Below are 25,661 nucleotides of genomic sequence, written 5' to 3'. Positions count from 1 at the left end.
GTCTGCAGGCTGCCAGAACTTGCCCAAGTTCTGGACTAACCCTGCACCAAACTCCGTGTGATTTCAGCAGCCTTGGCACCCTCCCTGCTGGAGACTGGTATGATGTGAATGATTGGCTTGCATTTAAGGAATGGATTTCAGTCTGGTTGCTGGTCTTCTACTTTCTTCTTACTTTATTTCTGTAATGCAAAAAGTCAAAGGTTTCAAGGTTTTTAGTTTCTAAATGAGGACTCCCTTGTTGCTTTGCTTCCTGTGCCACTGTTGAGGACTAAATCATCTAGAGAAACCTAGGTTATATAAATAAGTGGGGGGGGAGAGGGGAGAAGAATAGCACAAACCCTTTACATATCAGAAAAGGCCTGTTGAGCAATGAAATAATATCGTGAATGTTTGAAGCACTTTTTTTTTTCCTATGTCCCCAAATTGTCTGCATTTTCAGAGATGTTGCTATGGGAAATGAGGTGTCAAATAATTCTTGTTCTCATTTGTTACTACAATACTTGTTATAGAAGAGGCAGCTCATCAGCTGCTAATAGCCCAGCAGACTTCTTGGAGACAAAGTTGGTTTTGTTGTAGCAATAGGCTTTGTGAATGCTTGCTGCTCCTGTCACAGTTTCTGGTTCAGTGACCAAAAATGACAACCCGGTAATGGCGTTTTAATTTCCAGGTGTAAGAGTGAAGTGAGAATTCGATTGTTTCCAAAAAGTAGAATGAATTTCCAGTTTTTGGCTTGAATGCAGAGAGGAAAACAAACAAAAAAAACCCTACCTCATTCTTTACCTGTCCGTCTTCCTTGCAGTGGACGTACTTTGTTTGAAAAGGCAGAGCCGGTCTGGTGTCTATAACGTAAGGTGTACCTACCATGTGCCTAGAGCTCCCTCTGCAGTTCAGTTGGGCATTTCCAAAGGGGATGGAAGCATCTGTATCGTTCATTCTTCAGCGGCTACGTGCAATTGAAACGAGCTTTACCAGAAAAGGCATAAAAGCTGAGTTTCATAGGATTTTGGTCCCATCTTTCTTCCTTACCATTCCTGTATTTTGGTGTAAAGAAATCAGTCAGCATCCAGGACTGCCTCCTGCCTCAGAATTAAAATTCTTTTCTTCTTGCAAGCAAGTTCTCACCCTAACAGTAGCTTTATTTACATTGTTTCTGCAACCACATTTCAGCAATCTAGCTCTTCATTTGTACACAATAGTCTCATTTTCACTCCTTTATAGTTTCGTTTTTTAATATAAAACCAGCTGGTATGTACTCTACATTACTTTCCAACTCTCACAAAGATTAGCAAGATGTTTTGTTATTTCTCCTGAATGTGAACAATATTTGGATGTGGTGCCAACTACACAGAGTGACAGCGCATTCTAAGAATGTCCTTAAGTGTGTGTCAGCGTTGATTTGCTGTGCTGCATTATGTAAGGCTGATACACAAGTAGATCATTGACTAAAAATACAGCTAATGCCAAACATTACACTGTTGTGTACGTATAAATAAGCGGTGTCTAAAAAGCAGTGTGCAATATGTTAACCAAATTATCCAAATCCTTAAACTGTATATTTTATAAACAGGAATGTAAAAGTATTTCCATGATAATTGCTAAGTGCTATAAGATGTTTGCATTGCATATGCTAGTGTGTGTTCACATGCACACACACACACATTTTTATATTTATATTTATTTTCCATCATATTCATGATGGAAAGCATCATGAAAGTTAAAAACAGGTATGTGCTTGTAGGTATGGTTCAGGACTCTGGGCTCTCATGCTTGATCACTATAAAATATTCTCTCCTAGTCAAATGTCTAAGAATGAAAGTCAAAACAAATCCTGGTTGATAGTGATTTGGCCATTATTTCTAGAAAAAGAAGCAAATTGAAGGCAAAATAGTGGACCAATGCCAGCACTGCTGCCAAAATACAGGGAGAAGTATTATTCGCTAAGAGGAAACAGTACTGAATCCTAGGCTAAAATTTAGAACATGTGACTTTGAAATGGCCAAAATATTAGTATGTGTGTTGTTTGACATCTGCTTTTAAAGCCCTGGCTGACAGATTCAAAACATTTAATGCTGTGTTGTAGAGTGGGAGGCGCAGGAGGAAGCTGTGCTCGAACAAGTATATGCAAATGCTCTGTTTTACCTGCAAAGGTCTCCTCTGAGGTCTTATATTGCTGTTTTTGTATCACTGAAGTCCTCAGCTGATGAAGACTTGGCTTTTTTTTCCCCTCTTTTTCTTAGCAGAATAACTCATGGAGAGTTTGTGGCCCCCAAAATAACTATCATAGTTGTAGTTGCTACACTGCTTCATTTTGCCTTAAAGAAACACTGTAGAAACATAAGAAGAACACCTTAAAAAGCTTTAGTCTTATAGGTGTAACACTAAAATACTTGCTTCTAGCTATTACTTTTTTCTCTGATTTAGGAAATGGCAAACATTTTGGCACAAAAGCAGCTTCGCTCCATCATCCTAACTGTAAGTATTTACTTTTCAATGTTACTTTTCACTACCAGAGAGAAAAGCAGGCTTGACTTTTGGTGCGTAGAGGTTTTGTCTTCATATGTTGTAATTGCACTGTTATATCTCACAAGATACATTTTGAAGCCTGTGATACACAAGCTAAAGATCTGGTCATTGGGTGGGTTCAAAACTGATGATCAGAATGGGTATCTTTCCAGCCCAATAAATTGTGGTTTCTTCATGAAAATGCAATACTGAATAAAAAATAATACCTCAAGGGTTTTATTCCCATGGAGAATGTGAACTTAATTGTGCAGACTAGGGAATGTCTGAGGCATTAATAGTAAGTTCTCTGTGTTAAGGTTTGGACCTGACAACAGCTATGCAAGCCACACGGGGCTTTCCATTTTGCAAAATGAGTTTCTGTGTTTTTGGTTCTATTGGTGATTTTGTGTCTTGATATCAAGTTGCATACAATTTGTCACCACTTACACAAAAGTGTGGTATATAGTCCAGAGTGAAGTTAATGAATGCAGTGCAAAAGACTTCTGCTGTCTTGGAAAATCACAGGGATTTTGTCTTTGACCTTAGCGCAGAACAGATCTTCAAGGGAACAAGGAGAAATTCTTCTTAAAAGGGAGGAGTTCAGTATCTGTCATGAGATAAACAAAACCAAACAAGAAACAAACAAACCCTTGCCCTTTCTCACTCACTGTCATTATTTTAGTGATGCATTAAAAACAAACAAAATTACAAAAACAACAACAACAAAACAACAATAAAACAAAACAGGGAATTTGTTTCAGAAGGCATGTTTTTGCATTGCTTGTGTTTATAAAAATTTGGTATAAGCACTGAAGAATGTTATCCTTATGTTCATATACTGTCATAAAATGCTCAAGTACTTTTTGGCAGACAGATTCTTTTATTTCCTGGAGCTGTACAATATCAATTTTTGTATCCATCTCCTACATGATGATTCTTCCCTTATGTATGCCCTGAGATGTTTAGTTATACCTTTGCCTGTTTCCCCTGTAGAGCCAGTGTGTGTGTGTGTGTGTGTTTTGTGTGAAATTGTCCATCAGCTTGGTAACTGCTGTGTGTAGCCCTCTATTGCATGTATAAGGTATTGTACACTAATGCATTTCCAAGCCATCTTCCTCATATCGAACAAAGTTGGATTGCGGTATGATGTTGGCTGCTGTAGCAGTAGTGCTGTTGTATCATTGTATCTACTGATCGTGTTGGCAACTTGAATACTTTACACTCAGGGAACTACTTAAATATTTTCTGAATACTTTTTTTTTTTTTTTTTTTAAACAGAACTCTAATGTTCTTGCTAAGGAGTTAATTTTTCTTCAGTGGCTCACTCTGTACTTTTTTTTTTTTTTTTTTTTTTATTATTTCACTACTTCTCATACATGCACAGGCTCTATCTAGTGGCTAAAAGAAGAAAGCTTCAGTGCATTATTACTGTAAAGTCCTGCCCCTTAGAATTTCTTATGAAGCCTGTAGTTCAGATGAATACCTAGATCAGTAGTGCTGGTTTTGGTTTAATTTTTTTCTGGAGTATACATACACCATTGCGTATCAACACGTTCTTTCAGAAATGGAAATACCAGAGTTCACCTGCTGGGATTTTCTGATATGGTGGTGTTCACTGGAGTCTGCCTTTCTTTTGCAGCATGTTATCAGGGCACAGAGGGCCATAAATAATGAAATGGCACATCAGCTTTATGTTCTCCAAGTACTTACCTTTAACCTTCTAGAAGACAGAATGATGACAAAAATGGATCCACAGGATCAGGTAAGCATCTGACATAACCTGGTCAGAACAGGGAGAGGACAGCTACTAGTTGCTGTGCGTAAAACTCTTCATGGAGGAAAAGACACTGGCAGGAATTCTTACCCAATCTCTCTTACTTGGGTTGTGATGCTGGATTTTGTTTTCTGGCTGTTGGAAGATGAACTGGCTATTGCGTTCCATGTGCAAAAGTACAGCAAGATGGCCAGGCCTTTCTCCTCAGCATGTAGCTTCATGAACTGAGTTTGGTGTCATCCTGAACTGGTATCTCGTGCGTATCTCCAAAGACTGTCTGATACGGTGTTGTTATTATAGATGGTGGGGTGGTTATCACTGTCTGGAGGCATGTCCAGTGACGTGTAACTGCAGTAAGTCCTCTCTTGCCCATTCCCTTGTCAGCAGAAATAGTCACCAGAAGAATCGGAGTACTGAGCCATTTTGATTTAAGTCAGCAAAGTGCCTAAATACCAGCTTAATTTGAAGTGTGTGTGATGTGATCTCTTGGCTTCTGTGGTTTTGTGTCTGTGGTTAAAATTAAGTGTGTAGTTAGTGGCCTTGCTAACATGGGTCCTGCTTCTGGAAGTCAACTCTTACACATTTCTGCATGAACCCCACAAATATGAGACCTTTGGAAAATGGGAACCACAAAGTCATTCTTGCTGATGACCTTCGAGTAAGAAGGTAGGGAATTTAGATAAAGGTTGGGCAATGGAGGGAATACAGCATTTTCAAACAGCCTTGTGGTATTGGTGGTTAAAGTGAGAGGTCAGCTATTTTAACCGTTTTTTTTTAATGTTTGTTTGAACCCAGGCTCAACGGGATATCATATTTGAACTGAGAAGAATTGCATTTGATGCAGAATCTGAACCTAACAACAGTAGTGGCAGTATTGAGAAACGCAAATCCATGTATACGCGAGACTATAAAAAACTTGGATTTATTGTGAGTATTTTTGGATGGTGGGACACTGGAAGTGGTTGAATGCATCTGTTGTAGTACATTATCTAATCAGTCACTTTTCTTATTTGACCTTTGGCTATTAGGAGTATAGAATAATTTCTTCATCTTTTTGCAGATCTTTTTTACCCCAAGGGGTTGCTTTATCAGAAGTTAGGATTAATTGGAAGAATAACTATCTAATGTGGAAGAACATAGTTTTGCATGACATGTCATAATTAATTTAACTTAATCAAATCTTGGATGAACAAGCATTGTCTAACAGATCTGTGGCAGACCTGTAAAGCTATCGTACTCTGAGTAATAATGTGGACTGATGAGCACAATAAATCAGAGGTAGGATGCTATCTATAGCATTTATTTGTAGCATCTTCTGTCTTGGTTGTTTGAAGTCTTTTCATCTGTGAGTAGAGGATTCAGAAACTCCCTCTTAGACCTACTCAAACCACTTAGAGTTCTGGTCTTGGCTGAAACAACACAATCTGGCTGAACTGTTGCATGCATTTATACTAATGAATAATGTGTATTTTTTTCCCCTCTGGAAGCAAAGGGAAAAAAAAAACGCATGCACACTCTGCAATCAGTATCTTGATTTATTGTTTACTCTAGATTAGTATGCAATTTTCTTTCTTCTTAGGTAAAATTGTATACTTTGAATGGTACATGATTGCTGTTGGCCTGGCAGATAGACAGTGCATGTGGTACAGTAGCCACAGCTAGAGGCGGGGTGGTTTCAAACACGGGTACAAGCTAAAGCTTGCTGTGCAGTTTGAGTGCTCGGCTCAGCTCTGTGGCATAGAGCTCAGGATTACCCAGTTCCTCTGTGGTTTAGGGAGGAGGTGTTCTGGGTTCTGATAGTTGTTTTCATTACTCATGAGTGAGGAAAAATTACTGCTGTATCAGTGCTGTTGCATCTGTAAGGAGCCTTAAGTAAGGGGAAAGAAAGGAACTTGGCATTATAAGCATGATAGTAAAATCAATGCTTTGAAGAAGCTTTTGAGTCTCAATAGACAACAACAACAAAAACTATGAATCTGTTTTCTGTTTCTATGTAATAGAAGACCATTGCTATCTCAGCTTTTAAGATTGGCAATTCCTATGTGAGATGAGCAGAGGACTTTGGGCCCTCAAGGCTAGAACTAAAGGAAAATGCATGCCATGGTTTAGAGATAAATGGCTGAATGTAGACCCTCAAACTTGTGGTGAATGAGAACAGAGATCGGTTCTTGCAGACCTTCCATTGTACATGGTGGAAAAGCAACCACTGGCAAGTAAGAAATGGTGATAAACATAGTTCAGGGCAGGGGGCAAGAGGGAATGCTGAGGTATAGTGAAGTCGTTGTGCATCTGTAAATACAGAGATTATGGCACATGGAAGAATAAAAGAGGTCAAATTTAAAATAAGTGTTCTCTAATTGTGGTTGATCACTTTTGGATATTAGCTGTGCATTCCAGTTTTATCACAGAATCACAGAATTTCTAGGTTGGAAGAGACCTCAAGATCATCGAGTCCAACCTCTGACCTAACGCTAACAGTCCCCACTAAACCATATCCCTAAGCTCTACATCTAAACATCTTTTAAAGACTTCCAGGGATGGTGACTCCACCACTTCCCTGGGCAGACTGTTCCAGTGTCTAACAACCCTTTTGGTAAAGAAGTTCTTCCTAACATCCAACCTAAAGCTCCCCTGGCGCAACTTAAGCCCATTCCCCCACATCCTGTCACCAGGCACGTGGGAGAATAGACCAACCCCCACCTCGCTACAGCCTCCTTTAAGGTATCTGTAAAGAGCGATAAGGTCGCCCCTGAGCCTCCTTTTCTCCAGGCTGAACAACCCCAGCTCCCTCAGCCGCTCCTTGTAGGACCTGTTCTCCAGGCCCCTCACCAGCTTTGTCACCCTTCTCTGGACCCGCTCAAGCACCTCAATGTCCTTCTTGTAGAGAGGGGCCCAAAACTGAACACAGTACTCGAGGTGCGGCCTCACCAGAGCTGAGTACAGGGGGACGATCACCTCCCTAGCCCTGCTGGTCACACTGTTTCTTATGCAAGCCAGGATGTGTTATGAGATGTTGAAGACACTCAGATCCCACTGCTGTCGCTGGCACTCCTGAAAGTCTTATCTTGCTTTCTTAGAGGTGGAGCTGGAAAACTCTGTCTATGTAATAAAGCATCCAACATAAGCTGAACCATGTCTAGCACACAGATCTGAATTCTAGTCCTGTTTTTCTGCTGCTTAACATGGAAAGACTAAAGATCAATAGGGTTATGGGCTGACACTTGTTCTTCCAATGCTTCTGTTTGTCCCACAGGATATATTTTGATTCTGCAGAACTGAAGTCATTATTAACAAAAGCATGTTTGAAATGATAACATTGTACGGAAGATGCTTGGTGTGAATCAAAATGTGTTGCTGTCTTGTCTGAGTTTGCAGGAACTCATGCTGTGCGTGTGCAGCAGGGATGTCTCTGTTATCTTCATTACTCTCATTTGGGCTGTTCATTGGGAAGCCTACAGAAATCAACAGTTGTCAGGGGTAACAACAGCAGTTTTGGCTATGTAATTCTGATGCCTTTCCGACAGGGAATGACGATTAAAGTCTAGGAGGGAATGGAAACTGGGATCAAAACAATTAAGAAAATGTGGAAGGATAAATAGAAGGAAAGCATAATGGGAGGTCAGAAATACAGGCAAGTGAGGTTTTCAGAGTGCCATGATAAGGGTCCTAATGGGAGGCAGGTTATTCCCCTAATAGAATAATGAGGCAATGCACAAATAATAAATATGTTAATTGTAAAGTGTGAGGAGAGTTACTCTGCTCCTGAGCAGAACTTTTTCTTGGAGCTGAGAATACAGGTGACTCTACATGTATGACTTTTCCCATAGCTGAAAAGGAATTGGACTTTCCTCGCAGAGCTGGAGAAGTGCCTGTTGTAGAGCTCAGGCTGGCTCTCAAACAGTGAATCTGACTGAGCCTCACACAGGGGCTGTGTTCTGACTGGCCTCCAGTTAGCCTATGGCTGTTGTTACCCCATCTATTTCTTCTAACTCTTAACATGAAAATGTCTTCAATGCTTTTGAAGAGTGCAGGTAGAAGGATACATAAGCAAACTGAACTGTGCCCTGAATAACGGGAGGTTTCTCTTCCTCCTCTTTTGGCTGTCTAACACGAGAAGAAACCCAGCCAAATTGGTGGCTGCCTTCCAATTCTGCCTTCATTCCACTGGTGGTAGTGGTCAGGATGCTAATTTCTTGATCTGACTGTATGTTCTTTCCAAGGAGGAGAGCAAAACCATGTCTAGCCATCCAGTTGTTCCTGGACTGCTTGTCTTTCTGTATGGGAAACGCAGGAATTCTATTCATTTTTCTTGGCCACATGAAAAAGCTTTGCCACATTGCAAACGTAATGTCAACAAAAGAGAAAGTCCAGACATGGTTTCAGAAGTTTACAATACCATTTGTAAAACTACATAGTTAGAAACCTATATTCAGTTAAAGCAACCACAGGGCCTTTCCAGATGGTTGAGATGTTCAGTGTGAAGTTTATTATGGGTAAAGAGATTTTCAGATGAGATAGTTTTCAAGAGATTTACTAAAATACTGACAAATACAACAAAAGATGACCCAATTAGGAGATGTAAGATACATTTCACCTTATTGAATTAATTTTTTTTTTCACCTTAATGATTTATTTTTTCTAGGCAATTGGAAATTAAATAGCTTGAGTTTCTTCTTTCCTTCCTGCCTTAAAATCTCTTTCAGCAGTTTATCTATGGCAATTCTTGTAGTAGAAGTAGAGTTTTGTAGACTTGCAAATAATAATGTAGTTTTGTAGTGGAGATAGCTAATAGATAAAGGCACAAGTGTTGGTAATGATAAAATTGCTCTTGAAATTGCCAAGCTCTTCAGTTTTGTAGAGTTCACTGCATGTGAAGCTTCAAAAATCTTATTGCATTTGAGTAAACTTTATTCCTATAACTAAAGTAGGCAACAGCTATACATAATATCAATTTCTTGAGTTATATTTTCTCATAGTTCTGTAAATATCATTAACTGTCTGTGATAAGTTGTAGTGAATGTGTTTAAAGTTAGAGGTAGATCTAACCAAATTCTAAGAAATTTAAATAAGTTAAAAAGTAAAGAAAAACTGCTTGAGGTTTTTTCATTTGTGGTGTGTAGAACTTTTTTTTTTTTCTTTTGACTTCAATAAAATGTAAATTGTTTGTATGCATGCAAAAATTGATGCAAATGATAATGATTTCTTACTCTTGCTGGAATTTATTAGTATAGACAAATAAAACGGACATTAGTACAAGAGATGGGAAGCCAGTAAGGACTTGTGTGACAAAATATGACAATTAAAAGTGAAATTTTAGAATGATCTGTAGTTCTTGTAAAGGTAAACATGGGCTTAACTTAGAAAACAATTGTGGTGGTGATGTAAGAGTGAACACACACTGAAATCTCCTGATGAAACAGATCTGGGAGATATCAAGGAAACAATCACCATGTCATACACCAAATTAGGTGACCTCTGGGAGCAGAGACATAGAAATGTAATTTTATTCAGTAGAACTAAGTACAAAGGTGTTAATTTAGGACTACTGGCAAGAATTTATTCTGCAGGCAATTCAAAATCTCATCTGTTGGAAAAGGCAAAAATAGGGGAGATTGTGCACTGTAGTTGCAAAAAAAGTCAAATGTTAGCCTAGAATATATCTGGAAAGTTAGTTTCCTAGCAGCTGAACTGCTAAGAACATTTTCTGTGTTTTGGTGACATCATTTAGAGCACTGCATGATTTTAATTGCTTATGCAGTGATTTGGGACTGATTGAATTTAGGAAAAGTGCGTAGAGCAAGACTTGTGCAGCGGTAAGAGAGATGTCTCACAAGAGGTGACTTAAAAAGGTTGCCTTGCTTAGTCCACCAGGCTAAACACCATGGAAATGTCATGTTCACACATGCTGAGAGGGAGGCAGTCATATGTAAGCTAAAAGGCAGTGATGGCAATGCATTTAAAGAAAATATGATTATTTTTTAATTGGATTGATGGGGACAAATTTCATTAAAAGTTTAAAGATGGAGGTTGATCCTTTATGAAAGGGATCCTTTATGAAAAGGATCAACCTGGAAAGGATCACTGTCAAACACAATACTGTGTTTGACAGTGGTGGATCCAGGAAAAAAAAAAAAAAAAAAACATACAAAGACTGGGAATAAGGTGAGGGGGTTTATTACAGAGGTCTGAAGGAAAACATGAATAATAGGATGAATAATGACTTTATGTGCAGCATATCTGATTTGTTAGACATTACAAAAACTTCCTAATATAAGCTATCTATAATAGATACTTTAGAAGGGTTGTCATGCAGAGATCTTTAGAAAAGAAACTCAACGTATAGTTAAGAGTAATTAAAGCATACTCAATTCTTCCTTAGGCAGAATGTAGGCCTGATAAGCTGATGAGACTTTTTTCAGACTTGGCTCCCCCGCACCTCGCTCCCCAATCTTCATGCCCCAGATGAGTAACTACTTTGTTTTTTTTCTTTTGATCTTTTTCTTAAAAAAAAATCCTTTGTTTCACAGCACAACTTCCAAATAGTGCTTTGAAGATTAAAAACTATTAAGTTTCCTCATGGGTCCTGTAGTGCTCTTCATAATCTCTTTGAATAGTTCCCTAGCTGAAGCCTAGAGATAGTCCCCATTTAGAGATAAGGGGGAAAGTTTTTCCCTCAGACGTTTCTGGCTGAGGAAAGATGCTGAACACTTTATTTTTTTCAGAACACGTTCTTCCTTCTTCAGTTACACCCGTGTGACTGTTACTTTCTGCAGAGCAGAGCTGGGAGTGTCAAATCAAGTATTTGCAAAATTACGAATATAGTGACTGTCTTACAGAAGACTGTGTAAGGTGCAAGTTGCCTTGTCATTTCTTGACATAGCTTTCTCACCAGGCTAAGTCCATGGTTGTCCTAACTGAGAGGCTTGGCCTGAGATGTAAGTAGTCTCTCTTCCACCAGCAAAGGGGAATTATTTGTTCAGGACATTGCCTTTGCAAGCACAAGCCATCTATCTGTTAGAGTGACTGTAGTGAGTCAGGATTTTTTTCCCTGAGCAGGTGAGATTGAGTCATTCATGAGATCTTGAAGGATTTGAGTAGTCATTTGCAACTGTTCCGTTCATACCTTTCTAACATTTACTCCTCTTGGTGTCAGTCATTAGGCAGCGATAAGAAGTGTTGCATTGTTTATCCTTTGGTGAAGCTTCACCTACAGTAAAGGTCATGCTTTCTTACATTCAGATTCCACTGTTGGATTTGGCAGTGGCAAAGGAATGCCTTCAGAGTGTCGCTGTGTGTCAGCCTAGATCAAATCCTTTCTTTAAGCTTGAGATGGAGAAGCTTGTAGTCTGTAGCTCAATGAGAGAATGGCATAGATAGAAGGTTTTCTGCACTCCTGAAAATTATTTGTAGCTTTCCATCCTCCACTGTTTTCTCTACCATCACAACCCTCTGTTTCCATATCTACTGTTTCAAAACTAGTGAAATAATTTATTGCTGGAAAAATAATCAGTTTGGGAAAAAAATCTTTTGCTGAGCTATTCGAATAGGCTGCTTTGCCCTGAGACAGAAGTGACTTAGTTTAGTGACTGTATGTAGCAATGGCCCCCTCTAAAGTAAAGTCCTTTGTCCTTTATTACTGATAGCTAATAATTAAGCACCATGAAGCATTGCACTCCTCCTTCCTCCAAACCTTTCCAAGTGCCTGGCTTTGACTCTTTCCTCACACTTTTACCGTGCATCCCTCTACTTAGCTTCTGTCCACTCAACTCCTGGTTTCTAGTCATTGGTTTTTCTCTAAGCCTTGAAGACGAGGCCCGGGAATAATGCCCAGGACAGGCATCACCTTCAGGGGAAAAAACAAAACAAAACCCATACTTGCGAAATTCAGTATATCCTGAGTTTTTTTTTATAATGTGACCAAATATAGTCTACATTCCAGAGGAATCTCAAGCCTGGCACAAAAACAAGCCTTTTCCTAAACTAGAACCTCTTCTTACAAAGTGTGACTGGGATGGAGTTCTTCAGCAAAACAAGTGTGTAAAAATAAAGTTAATAAGAGCAATGCAGTGTTTAATAAAACACTCCTACAGATGATCAAAGATTCTGCTAAAACCTAAAGGAAGTGCTAAGCATTCAGTCCAAACAAAGTAGTTGTAAAGTATCAGAAGCAAAAGAAAGTCTCAAAATGGAAAGTGTCAGATGACTGTGCCACCTGTGGCTCAGATTAGTTTCATATGCAATTAAACATCTTTATTGTTTCTGTTTGCTTTCGACATCTTGCTTCCCTACTGATTTATACTGTTCCTTTGCATTTCTGGGATAATGAAGAGCTTTCTGAAGCATTTCTCACTTGAGTGTTGAGCTTCCCAAATAAACCTCTGCCTTTCAGAACACTACATGTTTTCCATGGAGACTTTGATAGAAAAATCATGCAGTTGTTTCTGTCTGCATCCAGTGGTTTAGCGAAAGCGTTGAAGTATTTTTTACTGTTGATGATGCTTTTCGTTTTCTTCCAGAGAGGTAAAGGATTATACCTGGAAAAACATCTACAGATGGGTTTGACTGTGACTTAATGTAGGTATTATCAACATGGCTTAAGAGATCATTGTTTTGACATTAAGAAAAAAAAAAAAAAGTTTTAGAAGTAGCTCAAAACTATAGTGGTAGCAGATGTCAAAGATTGCTGTAAGATGTGAAAGAGAGGATGCGTGGAAACTTTAGCCACTTCCAAGTCAAGTTGTTATTTGGCTGCTTAATATCTGAATTGGAAGGTGCCTGCATGCATTTCTTCATCAGAAGGAGGAAGACTGAAAGGGAGGAAAAGTTGTAGTTCTCCTCTTTGAGGTTTTAAATGTGCATTGGTTAGCTATTTTCAGAAGTTAGTTGTATTTTACTTCTTTTTTTTTTATTATTATTTTACTTTTTTATTATTTTTTTTTTCTGTGTGTCTAGGATGTAAGGTACCTCACAGGTGAGGGTTTCTTGCTGCTTGATACATCCCTAGCTGAGCAACCAAAAGTGGAGGTACTGAAACCTGTACTAGAAAAGTAGACAAAATACTTAAACTACAGGAAAATGGAAAGGGTAAAAGAAATACAAGTGAATGGATGATGTCACCAAGCATGTAATTAAGGGTTTTACTACTGTATACTGACATTTGGAGCACCACAATCAGTAAGCCCAGTCGTTAATTTACTGTATTTATACATCTTGGAATTACTTGGAATAGAGCTGAACCTTGTTTCAACAGAAAGCTTCTACCTAATTTTTAACATCACACAGCAGAGGGCACTAGCATCCCACTAGATGAAGGTTGTTAGCAAAAGTTGTTGAACAGCGCAGTTGCATGCAATTACTTACAGAATTATTTCAGCCTTAGAAATACTAGGAAACACTGTTTTATGGTGTAAATTCGTATTTCTGAGTTGCCAGCAATTGTTTGATGTTTAAGCTAAACGATATGTTTTTGGGAGAATAAAAAGTTACTTAAGCTGGCTTGCACATCAGTTTCTCACAGAACTCTAAGCATGGTTTCTTTTCTGTCTGTCACTGATGGGATATTTTCTTTCTGAAATACTAGTTTGTTCCTGTGTCTTAGAGTTTATGCAAGACTGATATGCACCAAGACGGGGATACTTTTTCGCAATCTGGATTTTTTTTTTTTTTCCAGCAGTCTCTGCAAATCTGTAAAATATGAGATTGTAAGCATAGTCTAAGGTCTGATCAGAAAAGCTTAGGTTTGATTTGTAAACGTGGCCCAAGTTGACGTTGTGAGTGACAGCAACAAACCATCACTCTGTCTCAAAACTTGAGAGGCAGAAACAGGGCATCCCTGAAGTGCCATGTGCACTTAATCTCATAATAGAGCTGGGTTCTGACAGGAGCCCACAGGTGTGCAACCTGCTGCATTCTTACCCATAAGCACAGTTTGAAATTTACCATTTACCATGCACCAAGCATCCCATGATTGGAATTGTGATGGAAATAGGATTGCTATGTGTTTTTTGTTGTTGTTCCTTGTTTGTGTGGGGGGGTTTGTTTGTTTTTGAGTGAAGGACAGAAGTCACGTTGCAGAGTCCTTCAAGGTCAACTTGCCACTGTGGAAGATACCTTCCTGGTATGACTTAGAGTGGGGTAGTCCCTAGGGTTAGCATTTGATCCACAGTTCTCTTTTGTTGAGCTCTCAAACCACTTTGAGCAGGGCACAGAAGCCTGCTGAGCACGAGCAGGGAACATCTTGGTTGCCCTTCATATGAGTAGGGCAGAGCTGGTGAAGATGGCCTTGAGGTACAGCCCCCAAGGGAGAGGGATGCTTGGCTCTGGCAGTGGCATAGATGCTGCTCTCAGCCAAATGTGATTGCAGTGAGGTGTACAATGGAAAATGACAAAAAAAAAAAAAAAAAGTCTGATGAAGACCATGTTATATGAGCTACTAAGCTTCTGTGAAAGTGGTAGTGTTGGTCTGAGCCAGTGATCGCACAGAAAGAGGTGCCCAGGTCAGACGCATCATTACAGTAACCAAGAACTGGGGGCCAGAAAATCCATATGTTGAATCCATTGTTCTTGTTTACCATGCAGCTGCATGCAATTTACCAGAATTGTTTGTCAGAAGCTACGGGCATCTAACAATCTGCACATTGTTAAAATGAATAAATGAGCCTTTTGCCACGTACTGCTGAATTCCTCTCAGCTTTAGTCCTTCCAAAAGAGAACAGATCAGAAATAAATTAAGAAATAAAGAAAAATAATTTTGATGGGCTGCCAATATGCTTTGACCTTTCCTGTTATCAGTGTAAGAATGAAGTTAAAACTATTCAGAATGAAATATCTGTAGTTTTGTGTCGATGTGAACGAGCTGAGTCTGTATAATCACAAGCTTTTTTAATACTTTTTTATAACTTTATGCTTAATATAAGTATTAATTATCATCCTTTAAATCAGTTTCTTAATAATAAGATAATACCAGCTTTTTTTTTCCCTTCCAAAGGGAGAGTAAAAGTTTTTGTTTGTTTGGGTTTTATGCCTTTCCAATATTTTTACTTGTGAAGTTGTAAAAGCTGCTTTTGATTAAAAGAGTATGCCTGTTCTGAAGAAAATCCATTAACGGATATAATGTTCTAATGTAAGCTTAGGGTCATCAGATCATTGCATTTGTTGATGTTTATATTTACTATTTGCGATTTCACTATGTTGTGAAATCTTGTTTGCCACTCACCCACTGTGTGCATTGCAGCTCTAAACTCCTGGGGGCAGGCCAGCTCCGTAAATCTGGATGTGGTAAAGCTTTGAATGATCTCTCTGTTCATCACTAAAGAAGAGTTGTCTTACCACTATTTGCTTTCTAACCGCTTCTCTTAGAGATAGATCTTGGACTTCTTTCTCTAGATGCTACATACTGCATATACCTCAGAATTTGCAAACAAAAGAACTAAGTTGAAGAAACAGACTCCCAGAAACTAGTCAGATATAATGACATCTGTTCTCTTTTGTATTATGGGCTTCATCTGATTCACTCAGGTAGCTGATCGCCTGCCAAACCCTTGCTCAGTAACAAAGTAATGTTAGTTTTGTGAAACACTGTAAATTCAATTTAGTGTTCATTATTACAAATACTTATTTTTCCATAAGCCTATGCAGTTTTCAGTGTGTATGTTGCTTATATGTACATACTGCTTTGCTCCTCCCTCCTCTCATTCCTTGTGCTTCTTTGCCTGTTGTAAGATGTAAAGGATAGTAAATAGAGCACACAAAATGTTTGGATTTTGTTCAGTTATGAAGAATTATAATATGGGTAAGAGATGCTGTCTGAATATACAGTTTCATGAACTCAGGCCTGTAAATGAATTAAGAGATGAGGGGGAGTAGAGCAACTCCTTTGGGAATAATTGATTTTTTTTTCCCCTTCAAATTAAAAACACCTCTATATCTGAATTCTGAATCTTTTGACTCTTTGATACAGTCTGCTTGTTACACAGCCTCTACACAGAAGGCAATCCATATTCTTTTAAAAACTCCTTAACTCTTTTAATCTTCCTACATTTTGGTGCAACTCCATTCTCTTTTTGATGTTAGTCTGGAGGAGCCAGGAGGTATAGCAGAAGAATGCTCAGGCCATACAAAAAGTTGCAAATTTTGCAAAGCACAGCTCTAGCTTTTCATGTTTCACATTCCTGTAGAGGGAGGCAAAGAAAAATGGAAGTTGGGTGAACTGAAATTCCACAGCAAATGGATCCAGTCTTTATTATTATTAAAATTGCTGCACTACTGAAGGCAAATGAGGTATGCTATAGTACAGGCATAGACTAATGTTGGTTTAAGACAAAAGAATGGACTCAAAGGCTTTCAGAGTGTGGTCCTATTTTCCAAACCCTTTTATTTTGATATTTATAAAGCGTGGCTGTTTGTGCTTGAGCTGTAGGAAGATTTGACTGTAGGAAGAGTCATTTTGTATATGGGGATTTAGGTCCAAAGACAGATAAAATATAGATTTTACAGTTTCTTTTAGTACAGATCAGTTGCTGTTCTGTGGTTGTGCCACTCCTCCCATAACAAACATCATATCCTTCACTGGAGCTGCTCATTATGGTATGAAGGATCCCGTCAGAGATCCACTCAAGTCTTCTAAGTGATGATGTAAGGGAGAGGCAACTGCAGCAATTAAGTCAGCTGCTTCCCATGTGGTTTTCCTGTAGATAACACATCCTCGGGAAAATTGCAATGATTATTTTTACCATGATGTTACTCAAATCCTTATCTAACTATTTTTTCTTTCTCTTCTAAGGGAATGATGACTGAAAGGTGTTTTAATTAATGTGCTTTAAATTAGACACAAATTTTACTGTAAAGAGGTTAGGTAAAATTGCCTGAAGTGTAAATAAAACAATCAAAAAGATGCTCTTGTCTCAGTCCTATTCTTAGAAAATTCTGTCTCAAGAAGCCAAAGACTTGGCAGAACTTGGTTTTGAGCCTTCCATTTTATTTAATAAAATGGTCAGGAGCTCCTTTTTCTTATTGATAGGCTATGCAACTTGCATGTTTTGGCCATAAGCTAAAATAAATATTTATGTACGCTTGCTAAACATTTTGTATAATTTCATTAACTTTTATACAAAGTGCTTGTTAAATAGCTCTGAACTGTTCTTTAATAAGTAGTCTTTGAAGTATCAGCCAGAACAATTAACGCTTGTACACCAATATACAAACAGTGCCAGCCATTATGCTTAAATAAGAAAAGTCACAGTGTACCTTACTCAGCAGACATAAAACTTACCTGAACTCAAAAAAAGGCTTTTCATGCCTAAAATGGACTTAAGAACATGATGTGTAGACAAGCGAAGATAGGATTGCTTGGGTAGATTTTGATTGTGCCTCGTCTGGCTTCTGTTTAGCTGAAAACATTTAATGTGGGGTTATTTGTAATAGTTTATTGTTATTATTTGTTTACTATCCCTGTGACAACTGTACTCCTATCTTGCATTGGACAAGATGTGATCCCTCAGTGTTGTAGCATCTGTTTTAGATTCTTTGAGGCTTTCAAAGTATTGCCTCTGTCCATAAGGCTTAAGGTCTTGGAATACAAAGCATTAGCTCCATATAACTGTAAAGCTGCAGTATAAGTACTTAGAAAACATGAAGTATTGTGCAAGAACTTTATGTCTTGCTTACAAAGTGTAGTTTATTCATGTCTGAAAAAATGCAGTGTTTGTCTTTTCCCGTGCTCTGTTATGTCTTATTTGATGATTTTAGGTGAGTTCTGTTATGTCACCATAACATTCAGATTTTGTCAATTCTGACCACTGCAGTCTGAATTCATGACTGGGACAAACATCTAGGGGTGACGCATATGGTGCTGTGGTGCCTTACATCAGATTACGTAGTACCTTAGTTAGATGAGGGAGATTGGATGTTTAAGGTCCCTTCCAACCCGAGACTTTCCATGATAAGCGAATGTTAGTCAAATTTTGAAATTTCGATGTGCAGATTGCACTTAGATTTCTTTGTTGTTAAGAATGTCATTTTTGTACTGGTGAGTTCAAACTTGACCTAGAAAGACTGTTGCTTAATGTGTTAGGTATGTTAGAATGAGCTTTATTTATCGAGGATAATATTCACAGTCTACTGACACGTATGGTAAAGCTGTCATAAAAAATGGTAAAGGAAGTAGAAATGTTCAAGTATTTGCTGATGAATGAAGCTGAACAAAGCTAGAGATGTTAAAGTGAAAAATATTACTGCTCTGTAAAAATGCAAGTATAATTTGTAAGTCTTGTGAAAACTATATCCTGTAGAAATACACTGGAGTTCTTTAAATGCAAAGAAGGGTGGGGATGGTATGTGATTTAAATGAGTTGAACAGCATGTATCTTAAAAAAAATTTCTACATATTCTTTTAAGATGTAACAGCTGCTGAGGTTGCAGACATCTGACTCAAGGTACACAGTGTTTTTAGTACTTTATTTTTTAATTCAGTGATCCTGCAGATTAAAAGTCATTCTATCCTAGATTTGTGTTGTAAAATTCAAAAAATTGGCTTTGGAAGAGAAAAAAATGCACATTTGCATATTTAAATAGCTATCAAGGGAAAAACAAATCTGTTTGTTAGTTCTTGCTTTCACTGAATGCATAGAGGTTGAAAATTCCCAAGTCATTGTTAGATCTCATTAAACTGAATGATGGAAGTTGTATGCATCATCTCTTTGAATACAGTGTTGTTAAATAAAATGAGAAAATTACTTCCTCGTTAAGAAGTTTAGCTGACTAACTTCACAATTTTTTATGTAACTTTTTTTCGTATTTGTAACTTTTGCGTAAATGAACAGATGAGAACATTTTGTGTGGAAAACTTCAGGAGCATTTACAGAAGGGGTAAATGTTGAGGGTTTGGGCTTACTGATTCTAACGTAAGTTTACCAATTCATAATTCACTGAAAATACAACTTGAAATGTTCCTGCCATTCTGGCTCTGAGCAAACATCCACGTATCTATTACTGTACTTTACGCCTTTGACCTAAGGAAGGTTTTAGTGTAGGTACTCCAGTGATATAGAACCAGGTGATTGCTTTCCTTCCTGGCCCACAAAACAGTGGTTTAGATTTAAAAGCAAAAAGAAAATAAGTAACTGCAAGTAATTCAAGGAAGGAGGTGATCGCTGCCTTTTGCACTATCTTTGTAGCCAGATTGTCCCTTCTTCTGTAAGAAAAAACATGACCAATTCTGAGGGGCATCAGTTTATATCAACACTACTTAAATTGGTCTCTTCTTTAGATGTTCTGAAGTTCTTTTATCATCGGTTCTTCTACAATCCCAATTCCTCCCTGGGAACTCCTGTATTGTTTTTGTCATACAAACCTCAGAATGGAGACATTCAGAATAACGTTTCACATGAACTACACTGGGGTTGGGTAAACAGAAGTTTGCTCTTACTGTGTGGAACAACAATTACTGGGTCTAGCACTGACTATAAGCAACATTCAGGAATAATTAGCATAACCTGGCAACTGATTTATATAGCTGAACACAGCACTAATGAATAACCTGTGATAGGCTGTCAATATCTGTCAAGGCAGAAATAAGTGAGTTTGTACCTTTAGTAGACTGTGAATTCAGGGAAATAGATGGTTTCTGTGCTTCAGCATAGTCATGTGGAAGGCACTGTTAGGATTAATACACGGAGCTAGCATCGCTTATTCCATTAGTGGTTATCTACAGACAGTGCACCATTACTGTGATTAAGCATCTCAGTGTCAGGACACGGTATTACAGCTGAAATCTATACATCCCTCAGAGATTGCCTTGGAAGCCAAAAGGAAGACAGTGGAGCCATTCAGGATAGATAGAGAGGAAAGCTTTATGCAGCTAGGGCTGCACGAGAATACTTGTTTGTCTGATTATAATTACTACACTGGAATTTATCCAGAATAGCTGTAGTCTTGTGAAACATGCCACATGATTTTATTTTATGTACTCTTTTTGATAATGCCACAAGCAGACGTGATTTTGGATTTGCATCTTATCCAGAAGACTGAACTTTCATTTTCACAGTACGCTAAGCTGGCTAACATTCTTGGTGTTTTTGGTATGTCAACGTATATAGCATAAGAGCATAAGCTGTTAAATACTGCTCAGAAGCTGAAGGTTATGTAGATATTATTCAGTCTAATGGAAAAAAAATCATTTGAAAAATTGTAGGTTACAAATCTGTTCCCTTTGTATTTCTTGGCTTTTTATAAAGAGAAAAATGGAATAGGCTTTATACTAAACAGATGCAGCTAATTTGCCTGAAGTGTTGTTTTCCATATATTTAATAAATTATGCTGTAGGTGGGGATGTTTGAATACTTTTAAATTATTCACTACAGCATTTTAGGTCATTTAGCTTTATATCTCATTTCTAAACCCACTCTCAATCAGTTAATATTTCAATCACAAACATTCAACATGTTAAAAAAAAAGGATAATTTGGGGAGGGATGGAGCAGTAATAGAACAAAGCAGCCTGCATTCTTTTTGTTTTTGAAGAATAATTGAAGATAATTTACTGTCTCACACATGCCAGAATTGTGGATCCTGAGTTATTGTCAGCTGGTGTATCTCCAGTAATTTGACTTAATAGAGTTGAAGATCAAGCCCTCATTATCCTGGGATCATGAAAAGTGAAAGAACTTTTGAAACAGCTGAAAATAGCTGGATATATAGGCTTGACTCAGGAAAAAGTAATGCGATGGAGATGACTTTTCTGATTGAACAGATTTTTATCAAGGATAAGAGACAAAACGAACCCTTGTTACAAAAGCTGTGAGATTTCTTTTGTTCCCATTTGTTTTTGTCCATGTTTCCACATAACTTGAGATGCTAGAATGGGATGAAGGAGAGAACTATTCAGGGAACTGTGGGTCAACCTTTTATTTTGGTATCCTGCTTTTATTTCAACATTGCTTGTAAATACCAGTAAAATGAGTGCTGATATTCTAATAGCTGCAGAAAGGTAGCTGGATCTTGATACTCTCTGCTTGCCAGTATTTATCTATGTTCTGCCTGTGCTGTAGCATGGCAATGAAGAGAGTATGCGCATCCCTGTGCTGAAATTGTACTTGGAAAAGGTGTTATAAAAATGGTATTGTGAGGTTCCCTGTGGACAGCTTCTCAGCAGCTTTCCTGAGGAAAAGTACTCGTTATGAGGCTAGGTATAAAGTGGTGTTCCCCAGGACTTTGCATGCATGATGAAGAGAACTTCAAATGTGTAGAAGAGCTTACCAAGACGTTCATGTTGGGATTAGCAGGGCTAAGGGGGAGCATTTGTCTGCCAGACCCAGCCTCTCAAAAGATGCGCTTTCTGGAATGCTTGAAAATGTGAGGAAGGGAAATGTTCCTCTCCCAGAAGCTGAAGTCTGTTTTGCTTGTCATCTGTGAGAAACAGTCTTGTACTGACCGTAAAAGTGTTCTGGCTGATAAATATATTACATGTCGAAAATGGAAGGTTGAGTTGAAGAAACAGTCTTAAAGGACTTTTTTTTGTTGTTGTTTTTTAATTAAAGTTGATGAGTTTGGGTGGTGTTTTTTTTGAAAATGAAGTTAAGTCACTAAACATTTGTTTTCCACTCTAAACTACTCTACTGCATAGATATCTCCCCATAAAAGTCTAGGATTTCAGACCTACGCTTGATTCTCTGTTGTGAAGCAGTGAGCCTCTGATTGTGTTGCTTGTCTTGCTTCAGTGAACTGGTGTACATGTAAAATGAATAGACTGTGCACACTATCCTGATCCCCAAATCTTTGTCTGCTTTTAAAGTGGCAGAAGTTGCCTTAATATATAATTTTAACTTTCTAGTATTTCTAATCTTTCATGTGAATATGAATTATTGAACAGCTAAAACCAACATGTCATACATCTAAAGATAAGGCAGGCAAGAGAGTGGAATCCTACCTTTCTACAGCTTCATGAATCAACAGGAGGCAAAGTAGTCAGCCTATGCTTTTGTCAGTGAGGTGGGCGGATCAGACCCCAAGTACAGTTCAGAAAGAGATTGACAGAAGAAGAAATCTGTGCTGATCTTAACCATTGATATATAGTAAGTTTTGTGATAGGAAATGCACTTTTAAAAACTCTCACAGCTGAGTCTTGCAGAATAGAAATGCCATCGCAAAGTGACTAGGGAAATCTTTCTGTGTCAGAATGAGTGGAGCTGCAGACACCGAAAAGGTGATAGTGATAAAAGAGACTAGCAGGAGATAAGCATTTTTGATGGAGACATACCCTTGGGTCTTTGTTTTCCTGAGCAGTTCTGTGTTAAGTCTGTCCGTGGCCAGACAAATGTTCAGATTGGTTCAGAAATGTTCAGAACCATGAACTACATGAAACTTGCTCAAATGTACATTTAATTCCATCCCATCAAAAGACTGATGGTGTTAGTGAATATTTGAGGAAATATCATTTTGTATGTAACAAGTGAAACTGAACATTTGAAACTTAGGTGCATGTAGAAGCTGACAAGTTTCAGTTATGTTTGGTATGTTCATTCATTAATTTCATACTTAAGTTCATAGATTTAAAACTTAACAAAATTTACTTGAATTCCAGATGATGAATCTATTTAATTTCATATACTTATGAAATAAATAAGAAATTAAAAAGTAGAAAATAAAATTAAAAAAGAAATAAAAAAATAGAAATAGAATATATTATATAGAAGTAGAAATAGAAAATAAAATAAAAAGAAATAAAAAAGAATATAAAATAAAAAAAGAAAAATAAATGTGTATTGTGGAGGCTGTCTGCATGTGTATCTGCATTTTCATTAATTATTACTTCTAGTTTCTAACACCGCCAATGAGTCTATCAGTTATGAAAGACTTGGTTGAGTGCTATAGAAGCACAGATCTCCTTTTTGGATCTCCATTGCATAGTTAGACAAGTAAATGACTGATAAGCCAATCTCATACTGTTTGTGTTTGGCTTTGAAGTTCTTTGAGGTGTGCACCATTTCCGTGTTACAAGTTTTCTACTCAGCAAAAAGGCCTGTGTTGCTGTCCTCTGGCACAGCATGCTAACATGGTGCACATCAAAAATCACAGGTGAGTGGATAGTTTATGGAAATGTACTGATAAAGTGATCTTGTTATCTTTTTTTGCAGAATCATGTAAACCCAGCAATGGATTTTACACAGACTCCTCCAGGAATGCTAGCCCTTGACAATATGCTGTACTTCGCTAAACATCACCAGGATGCTTATATACGGGTAAGACTTCTCCTCTCCAAGATATGTGCAATTCCCTGTATATACTGATAATGTCCTGTTTATGGTTCACTTTGAAGAGGAAGGTTCACTGTTAACAACTATAGTAGGGCAAACCATGTAACACTGAAACGTGTCATGTCTGTATAAGCTGTCAAATATTATAGATATTCTCTTAGGCCTGCAAAGAGAAGAGAGATGAGCTTGTGCTTTTTTGGATGAATGATGGATGACTATGAGCTCAGAAATGATTATTTGTGCAGAATTCTCTGCTCTGTTTGAAGTCTACCAAAAATTATGAGGATTTTCTGTGGGGAGGAAGATTTGACTAGCAAATGATAACTGAGTTGACAGTGTCCTGAAAGTTAAGATGCTCCCTAAACTAAAACTATTGCTTTAGGTAAAGTAATGTTTGTAGAAAAACAGGTAAAAAAACATCACAATTCCCTTGCACAACCTGTTCCTTCCCCTGCCCAGTTCACTTCCTACATTTAGTATTTCAAGTGTAGTTAAAAAAAGTTGTATTGTTACATCCTTATGGGAAGAGGCATACAGGAGAATAATAGCTGCATCAAATAGAGCAACTTTTCCCGACCTTTAATGAAACTGAATATTTGCCATGAGCAAACTTATCTGGCACAGATGGGAGTAGAAGATAGTCTAGGAAGTCAGTCCTGAGCTGGTAGGGATGGGTTTAACTACCCCCAGAAAGTGTGTGCCCAGGGACCAGTATGAGGAAGTTTGCATATAGCAACAGTAAGCACATCAATTGTTTCTACTAAATAATGAAGAGTGAACTTATATGAAGTAAGCTATAAGAGTTATCATCTTGTTTTTGTTCAAAGTAGAATAGTGTTAAGGCTGTAATAGGTTTGTAAAGGGTGTACTGATATCCAAGAAAGGATTATCCATGGATATAATAGGAGACCACAAGTTTGTCAGTTTTGCTCTGTAAATTCATCTTGCTGCCTCAGTCTGAACATAGCAGTAACAGACTGTGGCAGTCTGCAATGTGGAATAGTTATTGAACCTGATCAACGCCTGAAATTAAGGGTTATTTCATATACTGAGCAGTGAGTGTGTTTTATGGGTAAACTATGCTGAGCTGTGGTTTTCTATAAAGGTACGTGGTTACATTTTCTCATTAGAATTTGGATTTCTCATTTTAAATTTAGGTAAGATCTGGATGGTGTTTCTTCATAGGCTTCTTTTTAAAATTCTAAATTTAGAGGATACACATAGTATGGGTTGCCCATGTATCCCACATAGCACACATGCATTTTGAAGAAGTCCAAAAGAATTTAAAGAGGACAGGCACTGTTGAAAATGAGCTTTCGTTGACTTCTCTCAATTTATTTTTTATTTCTTCTTCATTTTCAAGTTGCAGGTGCTGTTTTAAAAATTGGGTCTGGTATAGCATGTAATTAGCCACTTTTTAAAAAGGACTTCAGTGCTCCTCAGCTTTGTTTCTTTAATGCAGTATTTTTGTTGCTGCATTACTGAGAATTATTGTTGTTATTTTGAGATGCTTGTCTTTATACTTATAGGATTCTTTTTACAAGAATGTCTGGGTGTGCCTTATATATTTCTCACCTCAAAAAGAGTATGTGTACACTAGAAATGCTATGCTGAGGCATGCTGAGATAAAATTGCTTGCCAGAAGTTGCTGTGGGAGCTGCTAACACACCTTGGGAATATGTTAGCCTACTCGTCTTTCCAGAGTCGAGGAAACTGCATTTTGCAATGCAGTTAATTGCTGTACCATGGGTCAATTCCTAAGCCCCAAAATGAGATAATATCTGTGTTGTGGGGTAATTAAAATTCAGATTGGAAACCAGCATTGGTTTAAAATTAACTTGGAAAATACAAAGTTTTTCCTGACAGCATGCAGTGTATTAAATGAAGATACTATCAGGAAATTGTGATGACTACACCAAGTCTATTGCCAGTGCTGTATTTTAATGGGTGGTACAAATCGCTGCAGTCTGACCTGCTGAGTTCTTACGATGCCCCAGCTGCATGGCCCTTAGAAAGGTATCTTTGAGTAATACTGAAAAAGCTGGGTAAGGAGAGGTTAGAAGAGAAGGCAGGCAGTGATCTCTTTCCTTTTTGTCTTTTTGTTATGGCTCTCATAGCTGATTCCACTTAGGAGTA

At 37.9% G+C, this 25,661-nt stretch overlaps 1 protein-coding gene across 12 annotated transcripts in view; it reads left to right on the top strand.

Moving 5' to 3' along the window:
• Window positions 1-25,661, top strand: part of ELMO1 (engulfment and cell motility 1) — a 317,584-nt gene that overhangs the window by 122,096 nt on the left and 169,827 nt on the right. For all 12 annotated transcript variants that reach the window (XM_084508954.1, XM_084508945.1, XM_084508956.1 and 9 more), the window contains 4 exons: window positions 2,422-2,472; window positions 4,142-4,264; window positions 5,072-5,203; window positions 23,406-23,510. In XM_084508954.1, coding sequence (XP_084365080.1) covers window positions 2,422-2,472; window positions 4,142-4,264; window positions 5,072-5,203; window positions 23,406-23,510 — 411 coding nt within the window. The remainder of the gene's footprint in view (window positions 1-2,421; window positions 2,473-4,141; window positions 4,265-5,071; window positions 5,204-23,405; window positions 23,511-25,661) is intronic.

This window comes from Aythya ferina (genome assembly GCF_964211825.1).
Source record: "Aythya ferina genome assembly, chromosome: 2".
Taxonomy (NCBI): Eukaryota; Metazoa; Chordata; class Aves; order Anseriformes; family Anatidae; genus Aythya; species Aythya ferina.
This window is presented reverse-complemented; position numbering and strand designations above follow the sequence as displayed.